Here is a 23,554-nt window from a genome sequence, read left to right as displayed (position 1 = left end):
TTCCGGTGGTCTCGGTACAATACCGGTGACCCCGAAACTTGTCCCGATGGCCGAAATAGCACTTCCTATATATAATTCTTTACCTCCGGACCATTCCGAAACTCCTCGTGACGTCCGGGATCTCATCCGGGATTCCAAACAATTTTCGGGTTACCGCATACTAATATCTCTATAACCCTAGCGTCACCGAACCTTAAGTGTGTAGACCCTACGGGTTCGGGAGACATGCAGACATGACCGAGATGACTCTCCGGTCAATAACCAACAGCGGGATTTGGATACCCATGTTGGCTCCCACATGTTCCACGATGATCTCATCGGATGAACCACGATGTCAAGGACTTAATCAATCCCGTATACAATTCCCTTTGTCTAGCGGTACGATACTTGCCCGAGATTCGATCGTCGGTATCCCGATACCTTGTTCAATCTCGTTACCGGCAAGTCTCTTTTACTCGCTCCGTAACACATCATCCCGTGATCAACTCCTTGATCACATTGTGCACATTATGATGATGTCCTACCGAGTGGGCCCAGAGATACCTCTCCGTCACACGGAGTGACAAATTCCAGTCTTGATTCGTGCCAACCCAACAGACACTTTCGGAGATACCCGTAGTGCACCTTTATAGTCACCCAGTTACGTTGTGACGTTTGGTACACCCAAAGCACTCCTACGGTATCCGGGAGTTGCACAATCTCATGGTCTAAGGAAATGATACTTGACATTAGAAAAGCTTTAGCATATGAACTACACGATCTTGTGCTATGCTTAGGATTGGGTCTTGTCCATCACATCATTCTCCTAATGATGTGATCCCGTTATCAATGACATCCAATGTCCATGGTCAGGAAACCGTAACCATCTATTGATCAACGAGCTAGTCAACTAGAGGCTTACTAGGGACATGATGTTGTCTATGTATCCACACATGTATCTGAGTTTCCTATCAATACAATTATAGCATGGATAATAAACAATTATCATGAACAAGGAAATATAATAATAATCAATTTATTATTGCCTCTAGGGCATATTTCCAACAGTCTCCCACTTGCACTAGAGTCAATAATCCAGTTCACATCGCTATGTGACTAACACTCAAGGTCACATCCTCATGTGACTAACACCCAAAGAGTTTACTAGAGTCAATAATCTAGTTCACATTACCATGTGATTAACACTCGATGAGTTCTGGGTTTGATCATGTTATACTTGTGAGAAATGTTATAGTCAACGGGTCTGAATCTTTCAGATCCGTATGTACTTCGCAAATCTCTATGTCATCTTGTAGATGCGGCTACTACGCTATATTTGGAGCCATTTCAAATAACTGTTCTACTTGGAGCTATTCTAAATTGTTGCTCCATTATACGTATCCGATATCTCTACTCAGAGCTATCCGGATAGGTGTTAAGCTTGCATCGACGTAACCCTTTACGACGAACTCTTTTACCACCTCCATAATCGAGAAAATTCCTTAGTCCACTAGTTACTAAGGATAATTTTGACCGCTGTCCTGTGATCCATTCTTGGATCACTCTTGTACCCCTTGACTGACTCAAGTCAAGGCACACTTCAGGTGCGGTACACAGCATAGCATACTGTAGAGCCTACGTCTAAAGCATAGGGGACGACCTTCGTCCTTTCTCTCTATTCTGCCGTGGTCGAGCTCTAAGTCTTAACTTCATACCTTACAACTCAGGCAAGAACTCCTTCTTTGGCTGATCCATCTTGAACACCTTCAAGATCATGTCAAGGTATGTGCTCATTTGAAAGTACCATTAAGCGTTTTGATCTATCCTTATAGATCTTGATGCTCAATGTTCAAGTAGCTTAATCCAGGCTTTCCATTGAAAAATACTTTCCAAATAACCCTATATGCTTTCCAGAAATTCTACGTCATTTCTGATCAACAATATGTCAACAACATATATTCATCAGAAATTCTATAGTGCTCCCACTCACTTCTTTGGAAATACAAGTTTCTCATAAACTTTATATAAACCCAAAATCTTTGATCATCTCATCAAAGCATACATTCCAACTCCGAGATGCTTACTCCAGTCCTTAGAAGGATTGCTGGAGCTTTGCATACTTATTAGCATCTTTCAGGATTGACAAAACCTTCCGGTTGTATCACATACAACCTTTCCTCAAGAAAATCGTCGAGGAAACAATGTTTTGACATCCTATCTGCAAGATTTCATAAATAATGAAGTAATCGCTAATATAATTCCAACAGACTCTTAGCATCGCTACGAGTGAGAAAGTCTCATCGCAGTCAACTCCTTGAACTTGTCGGAAAACATCTTAACGACAAGTCGAGCTTTCTTAATGGTGATACCCATCATCATTGTCCGTCTTCCTTTTAAAATCCATCTGTACTCAATAGCCTCACGACCATCGAGCTGTTCTGTCAAAGTCTACACTTTGTTTCCATACATGGATCCTCTCTCGGATTTTATGGCCTCGAGCCATTTATCGGAATCCAGGCCCACCATTGCTTCTCCATAGCTCGTAGGTTCATTGTTGTCTAGCAACATGACTTCCAAGACAGGATTACGTACCACTCTGAAGTAGTACGCATCCTTGTCATCCTACGAGGTTTGGTAGTGACTTGATCTGAAGTTTCATGATCACTATCATAAGCTTCCACTTCAATTGGTGTAGGTGCCACAGGAACAACTTCCTGTGCCCTGCCACACACTAGTTGAAGAGACGGTTCAATAACCTCATCAAGTCTCCACCATACTCCCACTCAATTCTTTCGAGAGAAACTTTTCCTCGAGAAAGGATCCGATTCTAGAAACAATCCCTTATTGCTTTCGGATCTGAGGCAGGAGGTATACCCAACTGTTTTGGGTGTCCTATGAAGATGCATTTATCCGCTTTGGGTTCGAGCTTATCAGGCTGAAACTTTTTCACATAAGCGTCGCAGCCCCAAACTTTTAAGAAATGATAGCTTAGGTTTCTCTAAACCATAGTTCATATGGTGTTATCTCATCGGAATTACGTGGTGCCCCTTTTAAAGTGAATGTGGTTGTCTCTAATGCCTAACCCATAAACTATTGTGGTAATTCGATAAGAGACATCATGGTATGCATCATATCCAATGGGGTGCAGTTATGATGTTCGGACACACCATCACACTATGGTGTTCCAGGCTGTATTAGTTGTGAAACAATTTCCACAATGTCTTAATTCTGTGCCAAACTCATAATTCAGATATTCATCTCTATGATCATATCATAGATATTTTATCCTCTTGTCACGATGATCTTTCAACTTCACCCTGAAATTACTTGAACCTTTCAATAATTCAGACTCGTGATTCATCAAGTAAATATACTCAACATCTACTCAAATCATCTGTGAAGTAAGAACATAACGATATCCACTACATGCCTCAGCACTCATTGGATTGCACACATCAAAATGTATTACTTCCAACAAGTTGCTTTCTAGTTCCATTTTACTGAAAACGAGGCTTTCAGTCATCTTGCCCATGTGGTATGATTTGCATGTCTCAAGTGATTCAAAATCAAGTGAGTCAAACGGTCCATTTGCATGGAGTTTCTTCATGCATATACACCAATAGACATGGTTCGCATGCCTCAAACTTTTCAAAAACGAGTGAGCCCAAAGATCCATCAACATGGAGCTTCTTCATGCGTTTTATACCGATATGACTTAAGTGGCAGTGCCACAAGTAGGTGGTACTATCATTACTATCTTATATCTTTTGGCATGAACATGTGTATCACTACGATCGAGATTCACTAAACCATTCATTTTAGGCGTAAGACCATTGAAGGTATTATTCAAATAAACAGAGTAACGATTATTCTCCTTAAATGAATAACCGTATTGCGACAGGCATAATCCAATCATGTCTATGCTCAACGCAAACACCAAATAACCATTGTTTAGGTTTAACACCAATCTCGATGGTAGAGGGAGCGTGCGATGCTTGATCATATCAACCCTGGAAACACTTCCAACACATATCGTCAGCTCATCTTTAGCTAGTCTCCGTTTATTCCGTAGCCTTTTGTTTCGAGTTACTAACACTTAGTAGCCGAACCGGTATCTAATACCCTGGTGCTACTAGGAGTACTAGTAAAGTACACATTAACACAATGTATATCCAATATACTTCTATCGACCTTGCCAGCCTTCTCATCTACCAAGTATCTAGGGTAATTCTGCTCCAGTGGTTGTTCCCCTTATTACAGAAGCACTTAGTCTCGGGTTTGGGTTCAACCTTGGGTTTCTTCACTAGAGCAGCAGCTGAATTGCCGTTTCATGAAGTATCCCTTTGTTCCCTTGCCCTTCTTGAAACTAGTGGTTTCACCAACCATCAACAATTGATGCTCCTTCTTGATTTCTACTTTCGCGGTGTCAAACATCGCGAATATCTCAAGGATCATCATATATGTCCCTAATATATCATATTTCATCACGAAGCTCTAGCAGCTTGGTGGTAATGACTTCGGAGAACCATCACTATTTCATCTGGAAGATCAACTCCCACTCGATTCAAGCGATTGTTGTACTCAGACAATCTGAGCACAAGCACAACAATTGAGCTTTTCTCCTTAGTTTGTAGGCTAAGAAAATCGTCGGAGGTCTTATACCTCTTGACGTGGGCACGAGCCTGAAATCCCAATTTCAGCCCTCGAAACATCTCATATGTTTCGCGACGTTTCAAAACGTCTACGTTGCCTCAATTCTAAACCGTTTTAATTGAACTATCACGTAGTTATCAAAATGTGTATGTCAGATGTTCGCAACATCCACAGACAACGTTCGAGGTTCAGCACACTGAGCGGTGCATTAAGGACATAAGCCTTCTATGAAGCAATGAGGACAATCCTCAGTTTACGGACCTAGTCCGCATAATTGCTACTACCAACTTTCAACTAAATTTTCTCTAGGAACATATCTAAACAGTAGAACTGAAGCGCGAGCTACGACATAATTTGCGAAGACCTTTTGACTATGTTCAGGATAATTAAGTTCATCTTATGAACTCCCACTCAGATAGACATCCCTCTAGTCATCTAAGTGATTACATGATCCGAGTTAACTAGGCCGTGTCCGATCATCACGTGAGACGGACTAGTCAACATCGGTGAACATCTTCATGCTGATCGTATCTACCATACGACTCATGCTCGACCTTTCGGTCTTCTGTGTTCCGAGGCCATGTCTGTACACATGCTAGGCTCGTCAAGTCAACCTAAGTGTTTCACGTGTGTAAATCTGTCTTACACCCGTTGTATGTGAATGTTAGAATCTATCACACCCGATCATCACGTGGTGCTTCGAAACAACGAACTGTCGCAACGGTGCACAGTTAGGGGGAACACTTTCTTGAAATTTTATGAGGGATCATCTTATTTACTACCGTCGTTCTAAGTAAACAAGATGCAAAAACATGATAAACATCACATGCAATCAAATAGTGACATGATATGGCCAATATCATATTGCTCCTTTTGATCTCCATCTTCGGGGCTCCATGATCATCAACGTCACCGGCATGACACCATGATCTCCATCATCATGATCTCCATCATCGTGTCTTCTTGAAGTTGTCTCGTCATCTATTACTTCTACTACTACAGCTAACGGTTAGCAATAAAGTAAAGTAATTACATGACGTTTATGTTGACACGCAGGTCATACAATAAATAAAGACAACTCCTATGGCTCCTGCCGGTTGTCATACTCATCGACATGCAAGTCGTGATTCCTATTACAAGAACATGATCAATCTCATACATCACATATATCATTCATCACATCCTTTGGCCATATCACATCACATAGCATACCCTGCAAAAACAAGTTAGACGTCCTCTAATTGTTGTTTGCATGTTTTACGTGGCTGCTATGGGTTTCTAGCAAGAACGTTTCTTACCTACGCAAAAACCACAACGTGATATGCCAATTGCTATTTACCCTTCATAAGGACCCTTTTCATCGAATCCGATCCGACTAAAGTGGGAGAGACAGACACCCGCCAGCCACCTAATGCAACTAGTGCATGTCAGTCGGTGGAACCGGTCTCACGTAAGCGTACGTGTAAGGTTGGTCTGGGCCGCTTCATCCCACGATGCCGCCGAATCAAGATAAGACTAGTAACGGCAAGCATATTGAACAAAATCAAAGCCTACAACTACTTTGTGTTCTACTCGTGCATAGAAACTACGCATAGACCTAGCTCATGATGCCACTGTTGGGTAACGTAGCAATAATTCAAAATTTTCCTACGTGTCACCAAGATCTATCTATGGAGTCATCTAGCAACGAGGGAGGAGTGGATCTACATACCCTTGTAGATCGCGTGCGGAAGCGTTCAAGAGAACGGGGTTGATGGAGTCGTACTCGTCGTGATCCAAATCACCGATGATTCTAGCGCCGAACGGACGGCACCTCCGCGTTCAACACACGTACGGAGCAGCGACGTCTCCTCCTTCTTGATCCAGCAAGGGGGAAGGAGAGGTTAATGGAGATCCAACAACACGACGGCGTGGTGGTGGAAGCAGCGGGATTCTAACAGGGCTTCGCCAAGCGCTGCGGGAGGAGGGAGATGTGTCACGGGAGGGAGAGGGAGGCGCCAGGCCTTAGGTGTGGTTGCCCTCCCTTCCCCCCACTATATATAGGGCCAAGGGAGAGGGGGAGGGCGCAGCCTTGCCCCTTCCTCCAAGGAAGGGTGCGGCCAAGGGGGGGGAGGAGTCCATCCTCCCCAAGGCACCTCGGAGGTGCCTTCCCTTTTAGGACTCTCCCCTTTTCCTCTTCTCTTGGCGCATGGGCCTCTTGGGGCTGGTGCCCTTGGCCCATATAGGCCAAGGCGCACCCCCTACAGCCCATGTGGCCCCCCGGGGCAGGTGGCCCCACCCGGTGGACCCCCGGGACCCTTCCGGTGGTCCTGGTACAATACCGGTGACCCCGAAACTTGTCCCGATGGCCGAAATAGCACTTCCTATATATAATTCTTTACCTCCGGACCATTCCGGAACTCCTCGTGACGTCCGGGATCTCATCCGGGACTCTGAACAACTTTCGGGTTACCGCATACTAATATCTCTATAACCCTAGCGTCACCGAACCTTAAGTGTGTAGACCCTACGGGTTCGGGAGACATGCAGACATGACCGAGATGACTCTCCGGTCAATAACCAACAGCGGGATCTAGATACCCATGTTGGCTCCCACATGTTCCACGATGATCTCATCAGATGAACCACGATGTCAAGGACTTAATCAATCCCGTATACAATTCCCTTTGTCTAGCGGTACGATACTTGCCCGAGATTCGATCGTCGGTATCCCGATACCTTGTTCAATCTCGTTACCGGCAAGTCTCTTTTACTCGTTCCGTAACACATCATCCCGTGATCAACTCCTTGATCACATTGTGCACATTATGATGATGTCCTACCGAGTGGGCCCGGAGATACCTCTCCGTCACACGGAGTGACAAATCCCAGTCTTGATTCGTGCCAACCCAACAGACACTTTCGGAGATACCCGTAGTGCACCTTTATAGTCACCCAGTTACGTTGTGACGTTTGGTACACCCAAAGCACTCCTACGGTATCCGGGAGTTGCACAATCTCATGGTCTAAGGAAATGATACTTAACATTAGAAAAGCTTTAGCATACGAACTACACGATCTTGTGCTATGCTTAGGATTGGGTCTTGTCCATCACATCATTCTCCTAATGATGTGATCCCGTTATCAATGACATCCAATGTCCATGGTCAGGAAACCGTAACCATCTATTGATCAACGAGCTAGTCAACTAGAGGCTTACTAGGGACATGGTGTTGTCTATGTATCCACACATGTATCTGAGTTTCCTATCAATACAATTATAGCATGGATAATAAACAATTATCATGAACAAGAAAATATAATAATAATCAATTTATTATTGCCTCTAGGGCATATTTCCAACATGAAGATCCTCTCGCATGTAATGGAGAGGGTGCAGATTGATCTGATCTCGCTCGGTGTAGTCCTTTAGAACCAGACTTGACCAACCTAAACATCGATGGCACGGTAAATTCTATGCATGGGAGAGGACGAGAGTGGTGGTGCGGAACCACGATGGTGATTTCATGCTACATCTCGCCTATGCAAGTATAACGGAACCTCTTGTGCTGAAGCTTTTGGCATGTTAAGATGCAGTAATTAAGGCAAGAGAAAGAGAAAGAGGGTTTTAAGGATGTGACTACTTAGAATGTGAAGAAAATGTGGGAAGTAGTAACGGGGAAAAAGTCTATGGGCTTTCATATCTCTCGGGAGATGTAAGAAATGGTTCAAAACTTTTGAGCTTTGTTTTTATACGCGGGAGTGCTAATGCAGCAGCCCACCGCTTTGCAAAAGAATATCTAATTTTAGATATAGCAAAACAATTTGGTACAATCTCCGACTTTTCGAACTATAGCTTGCACTTAGTTGTGTTGCCTCTAACTGAAGAAAGTCCGGAGAGCGAAACTTAAAAGAGAGAGAGGGGATGACGATGGTGCAAGATTATGTCATGCGGGTCCTATTCAACTAACTACATTATCATGTGGGTCTCATGCCATGTTAGAGGGATATAGAAGATAATGGAAAGCCGGTACAATGTCCAGAGTCATCTTGAAAGTGATTTGTATATCGTGTTTCGCACCATTTACATTATATTGAGTTGTTAATTTTTTTCCAAGAGTGAGTAGCTCTTTAGGCACTGACAAAATTTCGGCGGGTCGAACCCTAAACCTGCGTCTTGCTAACAGTTTGGAACAAAAGCAAAAAAAGAAAAACAATTGGAGCAAGGACCGTCTGATCGGTGCCAACTCTCGATCCAGCCGTCCACTGGAGGAAGGTACCCATCTTCATTTGCTCGCCTCGCCGCCGCCACGCTCCCCCGTCCGCTCTCTGGCGCGGCGCAGCCGCCTCTGCCCCGCCACCTCGCTGCCCGCCGTACGTGCACCTCTCTCCTTCGCCTCCTAGCTGCCGTCTCCACCTACCCTCTCTCGATTCCCCCTTCCAGCGAGTGAGCCACCAACCACGTAAGGGGGAGAGAGGGAGATGGTGCTGCGGCGGGCGGCGGTGGAGTCCCCTAAGAAGGTGGCGGCTCTGGTCGACCTGGTGAACCTGCCGACGGCGCTGCGGGAGTTCGCCGGGGGCCGGTCCCAGATGTCCCACCTCTCCTTCTTCCTCGGCGTCTGGTCACACATCAAGAACAACAACCTCCAGGTACATCCTTCTGGCTCCACCTGTTTGTTTGGTCGCCTCGGAAGTTAATCACGTTAGGTTTAGTACCCGGAATTAGTTGAGCGTCCCTGTTATCACGGAAGATTTGGTACCTGCCCTTGAAATTCCGTTTCCATTTAGTCAGCAAGCTAGATGTTCTCTTGTTGCTGGTGAACTTCACGCATTTGATCCAACTCAGCTAGGATAGGAATTTGCCGAATAAGACATTCATACGACCAACTCAGCTAATGGCCGCGGCTTAGTTGGATCAGAACCACCTGCAGTGTTAAGTCTGGGCTATAGCTCAGTGTTCTAGGATCTGTCGGTGTTTCTACTTTCGGGGTATTGCTTCCCCTGGAGGCCTGCACATCCTTTTCAAGGCCAACTGTCCATTGTTCTCTTTGAGGTTTGAGCAGGCGCTTCTGTTTTTGTTGACTTCATATCTAACATGAAGAAGAAGACATCATCTCTCTCCATATATATCCAGGCCATGCGGTGATACAGTTAGTTGGGTGGCACCATTATTGCCATCAGTTGGACTTGAGCTACATTGCAGAAAGTAGTTGTGGCTCCATCTTCCATTTAGGTACCTGTTTAGAACCGTTTTACACTAGATAATCGCCAATAAAGTCATCTTGAGTTTGACATGTTGTTTGTAAGCCTAGATGTGGCACTGCTGCATTCTTGAAGGAGTTCTTCTGTCATGCTGTAATATATACTCCCTCTGTCCCAAAATATAGTGCGTACTAGATTTTTTTTCTAAAGTCAAACCTTTTAAACTTTGACCAAATTTATAGAATTTTTTCTCAAAATCTAGAATACCAAATCATTACTGTCAGATTCATCATGAAATAAATTTTCGTATTGGACGGAGTGAGTATTTAAATCTCATGGCTCTCAGCTATAAAACCAGGTTGAATCTTGGTGAATGGCAAGGCATAAATTAAAATTTTAAGGTCATAGCTTTGTTTCGCACAATTTTTGTTTCAGAGGAAACAGAAAACCTGTTAGCTTTTCACCCCTGTCAGATGTACCATGATATTCATTTAGAGGGTGCTTGGATCCAAGGGACTTATTTTAGTCTGACTAAAAATAGTCTCTTTAAGAGGCTAAAGTTCCAAGCACCCCTGACTAAAGAGGGGCTAAAACTAGTCTTGAGACTAAAATGTTTTAGTCAGGGGTACCCCTACTAAAATGTGGATTAGTCCCCTCTCTCCTCATTTAACTCCTCTCCTTTAACACAGGCGAGTTCTGGATTGGAGGGTTTGGAGGATAATAAATGCTCATTAACTTGATTTTAGTCTCTTTAGTACTCCCTCTGTTTTTATTTAGGCTGGTCACAATGGGCAAGAACATAGTCTAGTAACTTACACACTTCCCTAGACTATGTTATTACCTCCACAGTGGGTAGAAACATCTATGTAGTGTCATGCAACAATGTATTTATTAGGTTATAGACTCATTGTTTCTTGGAGTGTGTGATGTTCCGGTAACTTAGCTAGTTACCACAAGCACTCTCTCTTCATTAAATATGTGACACATAAGCAAAGTTGTATTGGAGTGTGTGATGTTACTCCTAAGTTCCTCCCCATTGTGACCAGCCTTAGTTCGCATATTAGCTTTGGTCAAAGTCAAGCTTTACAAACTTTGACCAAGTTTATATACAAAAATATTAAGATATACAATAACAAATCAACAACATTAGATTTATTACTAAATGTACTTTCACATCGTATAGATTTATTATGATAAATGTCTATATTGTTTTCTATAAACTTGGTCAAACTTTACGAAGTTTGACTTCAGTCAACTCTAATATGCGGAGTAAATAAAAACGGAGGGAGTATTTGGATCCAAGCATGGGTGAGTCTAGCAAGTTTTAATCCCACTACTTTTAGTCAAGAATACGTATCCAAGCACCCTCTTATTACTTTTCATATGGATATGTGATTTCTACAAGTTGTTTACATTAAATTACTCTGATTTGCAGGACCCGACCAACAGGAACATAGTAAACTGCGATGAGAAGCTGAAAACTGTGCTGTTGGGCAGGTCTAAGGTGGAGCTCTCGGAACTCCCAATGCTTGTCAAGCTACATTTCCCAAAAGTTTTCAAGTCGTAAGAATAATAAGCTGTCCTTTACAAAATCTCCATGCATGGCTGATGTGTAGACAACATATGAGTCCTCCTAACCTCTTTGGTACGTGTGTATTTTTCAACTTTTAGTAGCTTCAGCTTGTGTCCAGATGAAGGAAAAACATGTAGTACCATATAGTTGCTTCCTGTCTCTCTTGGCATATTGTGTATTGAACTTGAACTGAATTTGGAAGGCGGTTATTGAATGCAAGGCCTGAAATTGTTGGTTAGATATTCCTATCTGCCCGGCAAGTGGAGTTTAATGATGATAGCTTTCTCTTTCTTTTGCTTTTGTACGTGAGCAGTCGAGCTGTCGTCCCTAACAACTAGGGTACTTCATTAAGTCTCATTAGAAGATATACGCTCAGGGCCTCCTTAACTTTGCTACTACCCAGAGTGAATGGGGTGATGGTACGCTTAAGGGCATCTCCAACATGTTGTATGTTAGTCTTGTTGGTAAAATGTCCATGTCATCAACCAACAAGCTATCATACAACTACTCTAATGAATTGTATTCAAGCTATCCAATAGATGGTGAGACAATAAATGTGATTGCTCTCTATTTCACCTTGGAGCTTGTGCAAAGGTTGTTGGTTAATCTACATACAACTTTACTCTCTCTTCACATTTAATACATGCCACATCATCACTATGTCCTAGGTGGCAAATTTACCAATACCTATCTCACAACTGTTGGAGATGCCCTAAGCAGGTGATGCTATGCTAGATGTAGAAAAAAACGTGACATCCTTGTGCAGACATGTAAGTCCTATGTTCATAAACAAAATTTATTGGCAATCAAAAATATCTTTGTGAATAAATAGAATTCATTGACCATAATGATAGCACTACTAATTTCTCTAGGCAGTGTGCGAAATTGTTGATATGAGCAAATTTGTTGGAAGTAGAGGTTTATAAAGAGAATACAAACTGCCAAAAGAAAGAAAGGAAACACCTTGTTTCTCTAAACAAATAGTGTGTGTGGATTTTTTTGTATGAACAAAACATTATTGGTAGAGATTCTGCCAAAAGGAAGAAAGAGAACACCTTGCAGGTTCAAGTTTGAGTAGTTCAACTAGACGCTTTTGGCAGCAATCATCAACTCACTACGATTTTTTTTTTCTTGGGGATAAAATGGTAGGCTGCGGTTATTCCAAAGCCAGGCTGAAGTCTGAGAATTGTTTTTTTTAAGAAAGTCTTAGAATTGTTTGGTACATACTCCGTCCGGTGAAAAATGTACATATAAAAAATTAAGATAAATTATGAAGTAAAGTAAAAAATGCATTGAAAAAGTGCCAGCCACCATCTTTCTCCTATTTAATTATCCAACCCCAATGAGCTAAATACATGTAGAAATTAAGAAGACCATGCGTAGAATGTTATTGGTTTTGATTATCGTGTGATAAGAGGGAAACATTTTTTTTCTACTTTAAAGTAGACTCTTTTGTGGACAAATTTCAAAGCCAAATGTACACTTTTCACCGAACGGAGTAAGATGTGAGCAGCAGCATCACACCAAAAACTCACTACCATATTTATATGGACTTGACTACTGTTTTTTCTTGTCCACGGCACATAAACTCATATCTTCCTCGGATCATCTTATATTATAAAGCTGTCTAAAATAACATTATAAAACTATCTTGCAAAAAAAAACATTATACTCCCTCCGTTTCCAAATATTTGTCTTTCTAGACATTTCAAATGGTTACAATATACGGATGTATGTAGACATATTTTAGAGTGTAGGTTCACTCATTTTGCTTCGTATGTAGTCACTTGTTAAAATCTCTAGAAAGACAAATATTTAGGAACGGAGGGAGTACAAAACTAACAAAAAGCTTTCATTTACAGTCCATTGCGTACTACATGTACACATGGTCGATCGCCATGGATCAGTGTAACATGATGTATCGTTTTCATAGAGCATAAACACGCACACACAACATATACGGTCATCCCTCCATATATTGTCTTCTCAACCGAGAAAACCGAACTGAAATTCAGAGAAATACATGAAGCGTGGTGTTCATGACTTTATCGGCAAGCATATTGTACATCCTCTCCGTGGGATGGATGGCGTCGAAGAAGACGTACTTGTTGGGGTTCGTACATAGCAGCGAGGTGCTCAGGCTGCAGAAGTAGCCGGCCTCGAACATCCCCGTCCCGCAGCACCCTCGCTCTGCGTTCTCAAAACCTGCAAGATCATCATCATCATCAGAAATTGAATAAATTTGGACAGGTAAAGTCACTGCATAACTAGTCAGGAATGTGAAAGGGACTACTACTACTAAGAGTCTAAGAATGTGTACAGAGAGAGAAACAAAAGTCTGAACGGACGTTAATTCAATGCATGATGATGCCACGCACTGTGCGTGCAACTGGAGGTGGTGCATGCAACAGGAGACACGGCATGTGGCGCCCATGCCGTGCTTCCCGTTGCAGTGGTGCAGTGCTGTGCACCATCAATCGAAACGATTGAGCGCAGGGCATGAATGCATCCTACCAACTCAGAAAAGCGAGCTCGGCCACGGCCATGCATGCCGGAGTTGATCGGCTGTGCATGCATGGCCACGCGTACTGCGCACGTACCGTAGTCGGCCGGCTTCCTGACGACGGCGTCGAGGACGTCGTAGGTGTCGGCGTAGACGAGGTGGAGGCCGGGGAGCTCCTTGTTGAGCTTGGGGACGACGGCCTGCTTCAGCTTGGCGTTGAAGCTCCGGGCGACGGCGTTGTACTCCTCGTTGCACTGCCCGGGGTCGCCGCGGTTGCCCATGCGCTCAGCGGGGAGGCAGCCCATGGGCGTGAGCCCCGTGAAGTCCATCTTCCTGCCGCCGAGCGCGTACACGGCGCGGATGGACGACTCGGCGAGCCCCAGCAGGTACGCCTCGTACTCCGCCGCCGTGTACTGCATCCGGCGCTCCGGCAGGTTGTAGTAGTTCTCGATGAAGTCGTTGGTGCCGATGCTCCAGATGTAGAGCGCCTCGCGGATGATCTCCTCGCCGCGCGCGTCGCCCTTGGCCAGCTTCAGCCGCAGCTTGTACTCCTTGAAGTACTCGAGCTGCTCCGCCATGGTGATCACGGACAGGATGCCGGCGGTGGCGTTGTCGAGGCCGGTGGAGGCAGACGCGAAGGAGACGCCCGCGGCGAGGTCGTCGATGGTGAGCGTGGTGTCGAGGTAGGCCGGGATGGAGGCCGGCAGGCCGAAGGCCTCCGAGATGAAGTCGGTGGCGAGGCGGCCGTTGGAGAAGCGGCCCGTGGGGTGGCCGTCCGCGAAGTCGAGCCCGTAGGGCCAGAAGTTGCTCCGCGCGATGGTCGGGATGAAGTTGTTGTTGCCCGTGTCCACCGAGGAGTCGCCGAACACGATGATCGCCGGCACCTTCCCGGCAGCCGCCACCGCCGTCCCCCCGCCGCCGTCGCGGAGCACCAGGAGGAGGATCAGCCACGGCAGGCACCTGTGGAGCGACGACATTGATGGCTAGACTAGACAGGCCGATCAATCTCGTTGGAAACGAACGAACGATCTTTCTTTCTCTTGTTGCGAGCGTTTGGTGCAGGACAGGAGGTTGGTGTCTGTGTCGTCACGAGATTAAGGCGCCGAATGGACGTACTGTAACGCCGCCTGACTGACTGGCTGCTCTACGTATCGCCGGCGGCGACAGCATGTATATATAGTGGCACTGAGACTGTGGTGGCGTGGTGTATGCGGGCGATGCCACGCCCGATGTGGCAACGCCCCCGAGAGCGATGGGCCGTTTTCAGGCCTTGAGGAGCTCGATAGGTTCAGCTGCATGTGAGGCGCTTAATTAATTCGGACCGCATTAAAATCGCGCGTTCCTCTGTGCGTGCCTTGCCTTCAGGATGGTCATAGCGGGGAGTAATTTATAATAGTGTCATGCATATGACACTAGTCTAAGGGTCTGTTTGATTTCAAATAAGTCACCAATTTATAAGTCGAAAAATAAAAAAAATGACTTATTTTGCCAAACAAACCTGACGTATAAGTCACCCCAACTTATAAGTCATAAATTGCTCCATCCCAACTTAAAACTTATAAGTTACCTCCTTTTGCGTGGGTCCCATCACCTGCATGATGTTGATTGGTGTGGAAAGATGTGTCAGGTGACTTATAGGTCAGGTGACAACCAAACAGACGTGACTTATAAATCACTAGTTTTAAGTCACCTGACTTATAAATCGGGTGACTTATTAAAACCAAACAGGCCCTAAGTTACTACCTCCATAGTGCAAAGTAACATAATACTTCCTCCTTCCATCTATATAGGGCCTAATGCATTTTTTAAGACCGCCTTTGACTATTGACATGATTAATAGTACATGACATGCACAATGTGAAAATTATATCATTGAAAGCTCCTTTCACACACGAATTTAACGGTGTGCTTTGTGTAAATTGCATGTCATATATTATAGCTCTAATATTTGGTCAAAGTTAGCCTTGAAAAACGCATTAGACCTTATATAGATGAAAAGAGGGAGTAGTAGTGTCATAGATGACTACATTTATTACCTTATAGACTCATACTTTCTCGGGAAGCGCTATGTTACAGTAACATATTATGTTACTTTAAATACCTCTCTCCTTATTAACTATGTGTCATATAAGCAAAAAATTCTTGAAGTGCGCTATGTTACTACCTAAGTTACTCCCATTATGACTAGCCTCATGGAAAAGCGCGCGTGAGCAGGAGCAGCTGATGTAAAATGGCGCTGATGCCCCTGTTGTACGTACGTATTTATGGCCTCCCATTCTCATTTGCTTCCTATTTCCAAGGTCTCGATTCTTTTGACGTACTAGTACCCACTCCCGTGTATTCCGTGGTTACAGTGTAGAGATACACCGTAGTAGTATTCCCTTCCTCCAGGTGCATAGGGTGCCTAGTGAAAAGAGAGTAGCACCTTCAGAAAATCAGGATGAAATAGTTTCTTCAGGTTGAAAAAACAGACTTTCCAGAGTTCATCACCACATCAGGTGAACCAACCCACGGTGCCTTGTGTCACTCCGATGCGCGGAGAGGCATTTTCAGTTTTTCCATTACTGATCAAGGCCGAGGCGGGACTAGCGTCGTTCATATTCAGAGACGAGGTTGGTGAATTTAACGCGGCAACATCCCCCGTGGGAGGAGCATGTCGCACCTGCTCGCTGAAGCTATTGCAGTCCTTGATGGAACCACACGCCTGAGGATTCCAGTCCAGTCCAATGTGATTCTCTTCAAACGGCGCAGATGTGGAAAGAGGCACTTTCCTTCGCTCGGGATCGGAAGTATCCCCAATCTAGGCAGAGATCAAGGGGCTCAGTAGAGGTTTTGTTGCTTTTATTTAGAATAGACTGGACTGTGTCACATCTTGATTTGTGCTAATCAGGCATCCTATGAGGATCACCTTGTAATGTGGGTGGGTACACCTAGCCTGCCGACTTGCATAATGCATGATTGTGAATCCGCTCATCATGAACTAAAATAAAAGAGTTCTTGTTCGGCAAGAAAAAATAGCGCCACCAATCGGGTTTAAATATGAAATTCAGACGGACACAACAAGCCAAAGCTCCGCTGGAAAAAAATCAGGCAACTGCCAGCACGGGCTGCCAATGCATATTAGGAAGCGCGCAAGCGCAAGGTCTCGATGGCCATAGGAGTGGCAGGCTGGCTGGAAAATCGCGTGGGCTGCCAACAAGTGCGGTTGAGAAAGCGCAACGTTTGTTGATGGAGAAGCTGGGTCTTATTGTGTCGGAGGAGGAGATCTCGCAAGACAACCTCGAGCTATATGCGGCTTTGTTCAAGGACCCGCTGTCGCCGAAGCAGATCGTTGCTCTCGCTGCATTGTTCGCCATCCATCCAATTGCTAGAGGAGCTCATGATGGTGGAGGCGAGGCTGTGAGTCCACAGCTGTGTATCGGCGTTCCTGTGGGCTTGGCTCATGTTAGAAATCAATGCACGCTTCTTAGTGTGTAATGTGCATGGTGTTAATAACCGACGCAGTGGGCTGTGGTTCATGACACAGCTAGGGAAGCCGCTGCAGCCGTAGTTGCTATGGTGGAATCCAAGCTCAATATTGTAACCTCACAGATTTTAATGAGAATTCCCGGTTTGGAGTACGGTGACTTTGTTGCGTTGCCGGTGGTGGGCACCCACCGAGGGCATCATCGTGGCATGGCATGCGAGCGATGATAAGCTCCTTACGACCAGGGTGGACACATTCTCTGTGTCCATAATGCTAGAGTTGTTGAATGGGGATAGTTGGTGGTTGTCCATGGTCTATGGCCCCACGGATGAGAGATTGAGACCTGATTTTCTTCAATAGCTTCGGCTCCCGCTGGAAAGTTCTGTAGGGTCATGGTGTATTGCGGGAGATTTCAACATCACCTTGAATGCTACGGAAAAAAACAATGCACGTATCAACCGACTTGCAATGAATGGATTCAGGTAGTTGGTTAATAACCCCGAGATCTCCGAGGCGCCTCTCATTGCCGGTGTTTCACGTGGAACAATGAGCGTGAGAGCCCCACGCTCGTCAAGTTGGATCGTTGGTTTCACTTGCTCGAGTGGGAGGAAGCGCATTCTCATGTTTGCTGGTGGCTCAGGCTATGTCCATGTCGGACCATTGCCCAATGTTGTTGAGCACTAATGTTGGCATGCTCACTCAATGGCGGTGCTAATTCCAAAGTTTTTGGACCAAACTTCTGGGTTTCATGGTAGAAGTGGAGAGGGCTTGGGCTGCTCCCATGTTCAGGACCGAGAAGATGGTGGTTCTTCAAAAAAGCTTGCCACGGTGGCTAAAGGCTCAACTGATGGAGTGCCCATTCGGTGAGTAACATTTGCGAGTAGCTTATGTTGGACAACGTGATTGTGCCAAGGCTAGCCTAGAGACAAGATGAGAGGGATCTCAGCGCCAAGGAAACATGGTCCAAGGTTGATCTCAAGCGTAAGTGCCTCGGCTTGGCATCGTTGCATCACACTATCGCCAGTCAAATATTGTGCACCACAACCCCGAATGAGGGGGCTGCCAATGCAAAATTCTTCCATGCGCACGTGGCCAAGAGGCGATGTCGCAACATCACGTTGAAGCTGCGAAGGGCATGGTTCTTTGCACAGATCAGGAGGGTATGGAAGAAATGGCATACAACCACTTCATGCAGATCCTTGGGATTGCAGAGGAGAGGGGCTGCTCGATCAACTTTGCCGAGCTAGATCTAGCCACGGAGGACCTTTCAGACTTGGAAGAGGCAATGATGGAGGATGAGGTGTGGGAGGTTTTCAAATCCTTGTCGGTGGATAGGGTCGCGGGTCCAGATGGGTTCACGACGCAGTTTTACGAAGTGCCTGGGATATCATCAAGGTGGATGTGGTGGAGGCTGAGGGAGTCCTGGATTAAGGGCTCCTTGGGCGTCCGGGCTATGTAACATGGGCCGGACTGATGGGTTATGAAGATACAAGACAGAAGACTTCCTCCCGTTTCCGGATGGGACTCTCCTTTGCGTGGATGGCAAGCTTGGCGTTCGGATATGTAGATTCCTTCCTTTGTAAACCGACTCTGTACAACTCTAGGCCCCTCCGATGTCTAAACCGGAGGGTTTAGTTCGTAGAGGCAAGATCAATCATACAGGCTAGACTTCTAGGGTTTAGCCACAACGATCTCATGGTAGATCAACTCTTGTAATCCTCATATTCATCAATATCAATGAAGCAGGACATAGGGTATTACCTCCATCAAGAGGGCCCGAACCTGGGTAAAACATTGTGTCCCCTGTTACCATCGACCATAGATGCACAGTTCGGGACCCCCTACCCGAGATCCACCGGTTTTGACACCGACATTGGTGCTTTCATTGAGAGTTCCGCTGCGTCGTCACCAGTGTGCGATGGCGGAAATGTCTTGCCCTATCCTGGGCAACGTGCTACGTGTTATATAGCAGGGGCGCAATAACCCTGAGGCGCATACATGAGTTGGTTGAGAAGATAAGAGAGAATCAGGATACAACTTGAGGAGAAAGAAAGCAAGAGATAGACTTGGTTACAACCGAATAGATATCATATCCTAGCTAAACTACCTCCTGAACTATCTCTGAAGATCCTCCTCTGTCATGTATATGTGTAATGCGCCATGTATGTTTAACACCCCCCTTAATCACAACTTCATCAAGTTGAGATTATGTTTAAAATTTTCAAAGCTTCTCATAGGCAAAGCCTTTGTAAATCCATCTGCAAGCTGATTTTTGGAGTGAATAAAGCGAATATCAAGTTGCTTTTGAGAAACTCTCTCATGAATAAAGTGATAATCTATTTCAATATGTTTTGTCCTTGCATGAAAAACTGGATTGGCAGACAGATAAGTTGCACCGAGGTTATCACACCACAGACATGGAGCTGGTGTGTTCTTTATGCCTAGTTCTTTCAGCATGGACTGAACCCATATAATCTTAGTTGTAGCATTCGCCAGTGCTTTATACTCTGCCTCTGTGTTGGATCTAGAAACAGTGGCCTGTTTTCGAGCACACCATGAGATTAGATTCGGTCCAAAAAAGATTGCAAAACCACCAGTGGAGCGTCTGTCATCCAGGCATCCTGCCCAATCTGAGTCAGAAAAGGCACTAACAAGATTTGAAGATGACTTGCTGAATTCTAGACCAATGTTCATAGTTCCTTTGACATATCTCACTATGCGTTTTGCAGCAGTAAAATGGACATTAGTAGGTGCATGAAGAAACTAGCACACTTTGTTGACAGCAAAAGATATATCAGGTCTGGTCAAAGTGAGATATTGAAGTGCTCCTACCAAGCTCCTGTACTTTGTGCTATCTTCTGGACTCAAGAGATTACCTTCTGTGAGAGACAGATTTTCTGAGCTAGATAATGGAGTAGGTGTTGGCTTACAACCTTGCAGACCAGCCTTTTTTTACCAAATCATCTGCATACTTTTCCTGAGAGAGATGAAGCCCACTTGCATGTTTCTTCACCTCAATTCCAAGAAAATAGTGCAAGTCACCAAGATCCTTTAGAGCAAAATATGCACTCAAATCTTTCAACATTCCCGTGATTGCTTCATTTGATGAGCTTGTCACAATGATATCATCAACATATATCAAAACAAATATACATGTGTTGGACTTGTTGTAAATGAATAAAGAAGTGTCAGATTTGGATGGAATAAAGCCAAGTGCTTGCATTTTATGACAGAGACGAGAGTCCCATGCTCTCGGTGCTTGCTTCAACCCATAAAGTGCCTTATCAAGTTTACACACATAAGAGGGGGAATTTTTGCTTTCAAACCCAGGAGGTTGCTTCATGTACACTTCCTCTTCTAGAGCACCGTGAAGAAACGCATTCTGTACGTCTAACTGTCTGAGACTCCAGCCCCTAGAAACATCAATAGACAAAACAAGACGGATGGTTGCAGCTTTAACAACTGGACTAAAGGTATCCTCATAGTCAATGCCATACCGTTGTTTAAATCCTTTTGCAACGAGCCTAGCCTTGTAGCGGTCAATAGTTCCATCAGATTTTCTCTTGATCCCGAATACCCACTTGCAATCAATTAAATTTTTACCTTGCCGTGGAGGAACTAAGTGCCATGTCTTATTTTTCCTTAGAGCTATGTACTCTTCATTCATTGCTTTCTTCCACTTTTCATCACCAAGTGCTTCTTCTAGAGTATGAGGTTCACCTGATTCACCTGTAGAATAAACCATGCCATGTTTTGTTACACGTTTGTAATTAACAGGTTGTATTACTCCCTTTTGTAGTCGTGTATGCCGAGGAGAAGTGCCCAGATTTTCAGCCACAGATGATCCCGCAGGCTGAATAGGAGTTTATGCAGGGGCCGATCCCGAGGACGATTCGCGCGCAGCAGCAGCAGATTCTGCCCCGCTCGGTTTTTCTGTGGCAAGGGGTAGTGGTTGCCCACATGCAGAATCCACAGAAGATCCGGCCGCAGCAGCAGGTTCAGCATTGCCACATGATGGCGAATCAGCCTCGGGTCTGACGCCGGTCGGGCGCACGCGTGGATCGACGCTGGATCCCGCGCCAGCTTCGGGCCCCACACCGGTCGGGCGGACCGGGTGCCGCCGCTTGTAGCACACCGGTTGGCCGGTGAAGCGTGCACCGCCCGCGCCAACCACATGCTGACAAGTGGCGAATGGCGATTGGTGCGGAGGTGACGACGCGCCGTAGCCCGTGAGCGGTGGCCGCGTGGGGCGCGCTTGGTCCGAGGCGGGCGTGTGTGCTGCTGGCGCCCCTGGCGCGTCTGCCGCCGCTGATCCCGAGGCGGATCTGATATGCTGCAAGCGAACGGATCCTGAGGGGGATTTGTCTCCAGATTCCGGGCACATGAAATATGGCGCTGGTGGAGGATTTTCTTCACCATTTTCTTCTTTGATTTCGCCATTTTCCTTGCTGTTTTCACCTGTAACACCACAAGGCTCATGCATATCATCAGTAAGAGGGTTAGTCAGTAGTTGATCATCACTATTGTTTCCCCCTTGATCAACACCGGAGAGATGAGGAGGCAAAAGAAGAATCTCTTGGCGAAGAAGAGCACTGGTGTTGGGGTGAAGATTAGCGAAAGGAAATTTGGTTTCATCAAAGACAACGTCGCGTGAGATATACACACGGCCAGTGGCAACGTCGAGGAACTTGACACCTTTATGTTGGGTGCTATAGCCTAGGAAAACACATTGTTTGGAGCGAAACATGAGCTTTCGATTGTTGTATGGGCGAAGATTGGGCCAACAGGCACACCCAAAGACACGAAGAGATTTGTAGTCGGGTTTAACATGGAGAAGTCGTTCTAGTGGTGTTTGATTGTTAATGACACGACTAGGAAGCATATTTATGATATGAACATCTGGGAGGAAAGCCTTATCCCAGAACTTGAGGGGCATAGATGCGCCAGCTAGGAGGGCTAAACCAACCTCAACTATGTGTCTGTGCTTGCGTTCAGCAGAGCCGTTCTGTTGATGAGCGTGAGGGCATGACACATGTTGTGATATGCCAAGGTTTTGGAAGAAGGAATTAAATTTTTCATATTCCCCTCCCCAGTCCGACTGGACAACAATGATCTTACTATCGAATTTTTGTTCAACGAGAGCTTGAAAAGTTTTGAAAGACTTGAAAATATCGGATCTTTTCTTGAGAAGATAAATCCAAGAAAATTTGCTGTAGTCATCTATGAAGCTCACATAATAATTGTGTCTACCAACAGAACTAGGAGCAGGGCCCCAAACATCAGAGAAGATTAATTGCAAGGGTTTGGTAGAAACACTAGTAGATATGGGATAAGGCAATTGATGACTTTTTGCATGTTGACAAGAATCACAAATAGTTTCAAGATCACGCTCACCAACAAACGGGAGCTTATTTTTCCTAAGAAGTTTTCCAACTAAAGAGAAAGCAGCATGTCCTAATCTATCGTGCCACTGTGTTGATGAGAGTTTGGCAGAACCATAGGCTTGTTTATTGAATCTTCTACGCTCTGGAATCAACGGGTAGAGCCCTCGAACGCATCTACCTTGATAGAGCACTTTCTTCGTTGCCTGATCCTTGATCAAGAAAAAAATAAGGATGAAACTCAAGGAAGACATGGTTGTCAATGGCAATTCGATGAACAGAAATGAGATTCTTGTCGGCACTAGGAACTAGCAAAATTTTCTTTAGATGAATTTTACGACGAGGGGTACTAAAAAGTGAGTGACCAACATGACTGATCCTCATACCTTCGCCGTTGTCAGTGTAGATTTGATCCTTGCCCCGGTATTTTTCTTTCATGGTGACCTTCTCGAGCTCGTTGGCGATGTGGTTGGTAGCCCCACTATCAACGTACTAGTTCGTGTCAACACCGTAGGAGCCGTCCGCATCCGAAACAACCTTGTCCTCGTCTTGGGAGGAGTCGTCATCTTCATCGTAGCGGTACCAGCAGTCCTTGGCTGTGTGCCCAAGCTTGCCACAGATCTGACAGCGGGGCGCATCAGGACGGGACCGGCTGGAGCCGCCGCCGCGGCGAGGCTTGGAGTTGATGGAGCGGCCGTTGCGAGAGTTGGAGGAGCCGCTAGAGTTGTTGTTTCCTCCTGACTGCCCCTTGTTGCGGGGAGATCCACGCGAGCGAGAGCCGCCACCACGACCACGAGATGCGGCGTTGGCCGAAGACT

The 23,554-nt window shown here is 45.3% G+C and overlaps 2 protein-coding genes across 2 annotated transcripts; one reads left to right on the top strand and one right to left on the bottom strand.

The window, feature by feature from the left end:
• Nucleotides 1-8,866: 8,866 nt before the first annotated feature.
• LOC125508934 (SWIB/MDM2 domain superfamily protein) lies at nucleotides 8,867-11,624 on the top strand. The gene is made up of 2 exons (XM_048673746.2): nucleotides 8,867-9,261; nucleotides 11,249-11,624. Exons 1-2 carry the CDS (start codon nucleotides 9,094-9,096, stop codon nucleotides 11,378-11,380), a joined length of 300 nt encoding a protein of 99 aa, XP_048529703.1. The 5' UTR covers nucleotides 8,867-9,093; the 3' UTR covers nucleotides 11,381-11,624.
• Nucleotides 11,625-13,186: 1,562 nt separating this feature from the next.
• On the bottom strand, nucleotides 13,187-15,096 carry LOC125555980 (GDSL esterase/lipase At2g04570). The gene is made up of 2 exons (XM_048718782.2): nucleotides 13,987-15,096; nucleotides 13,187-13,591 (listed from the first exon to the last, which is right to left on the bottom strand). The coding sequence occupies exons 1-2, from the start codon at nucleotides 14,864-14,866 to the stop codon at nucleotides 13,398-13,400; spliced, it is 1,074 nt and encodes a 357-aa protein (XP_048574739.1). The 5' UTR covers nucleotides 14,867-15,096; the 3' UTR covers nucleotides 13,187-13,397.
• Between the last annotated feature and the right edge of the window lie 8,458 nt (nucleotides 15,097-23,554).

The sequence above is a fragment of the Triticum urartu genome, chromosome 5A (assembly GCF_056163025.1).
Source record: "Triticum urartu cultivar PI428250 chromosome 5A, HENAU_Tu73, whole genome shotgun sequence".
In the NCBI taxonomy this organism is placed as follows: Eukaryota; Viridiplantae; Streptophyta; class Magnoliopsida; order Poales; family Poaceae; genus Triticum; species Triticum urartu.
The sequence above is the reverse complement of the archived record's forward strand: the minus strand, read 5'-3'. Positions and strand labels throughout refer to the sequence as shown.

Excerpts from the sequence above, each read along its gene's own strand:
- LOC125508934 (XM_048673746.2), top strand. The coding sequence starts at position 9,094 with ATGGTGCTGCGGCGGGCGGCGGTGGAGTCCCCTAAGAAGGTGGCGGCT. Across the intron at positions 9,262-11,248 it reads TCAAGAACAACAACCTCCAG|GACCCGACCAACAGGAACAT; the intron begins GTACATCCTTCT and ends TCTGATTTGCAG.
- LOC125555980 (XM_048718782.2), bottom strand. The coding sequence starts at position 14,866 with ATGTCGTCGCTCCACAGGTGCCTGCCGTGGCTGATCCTCCTCCTGGTG. Across the intron at positions 13,592-13,986 it reads CAGGAAGCCGGCCGACTACG|GTTTTGAGAACGCAGAGCGA; the intron begins GTACGTGCGCAG and ends ATGATCTTGCAG.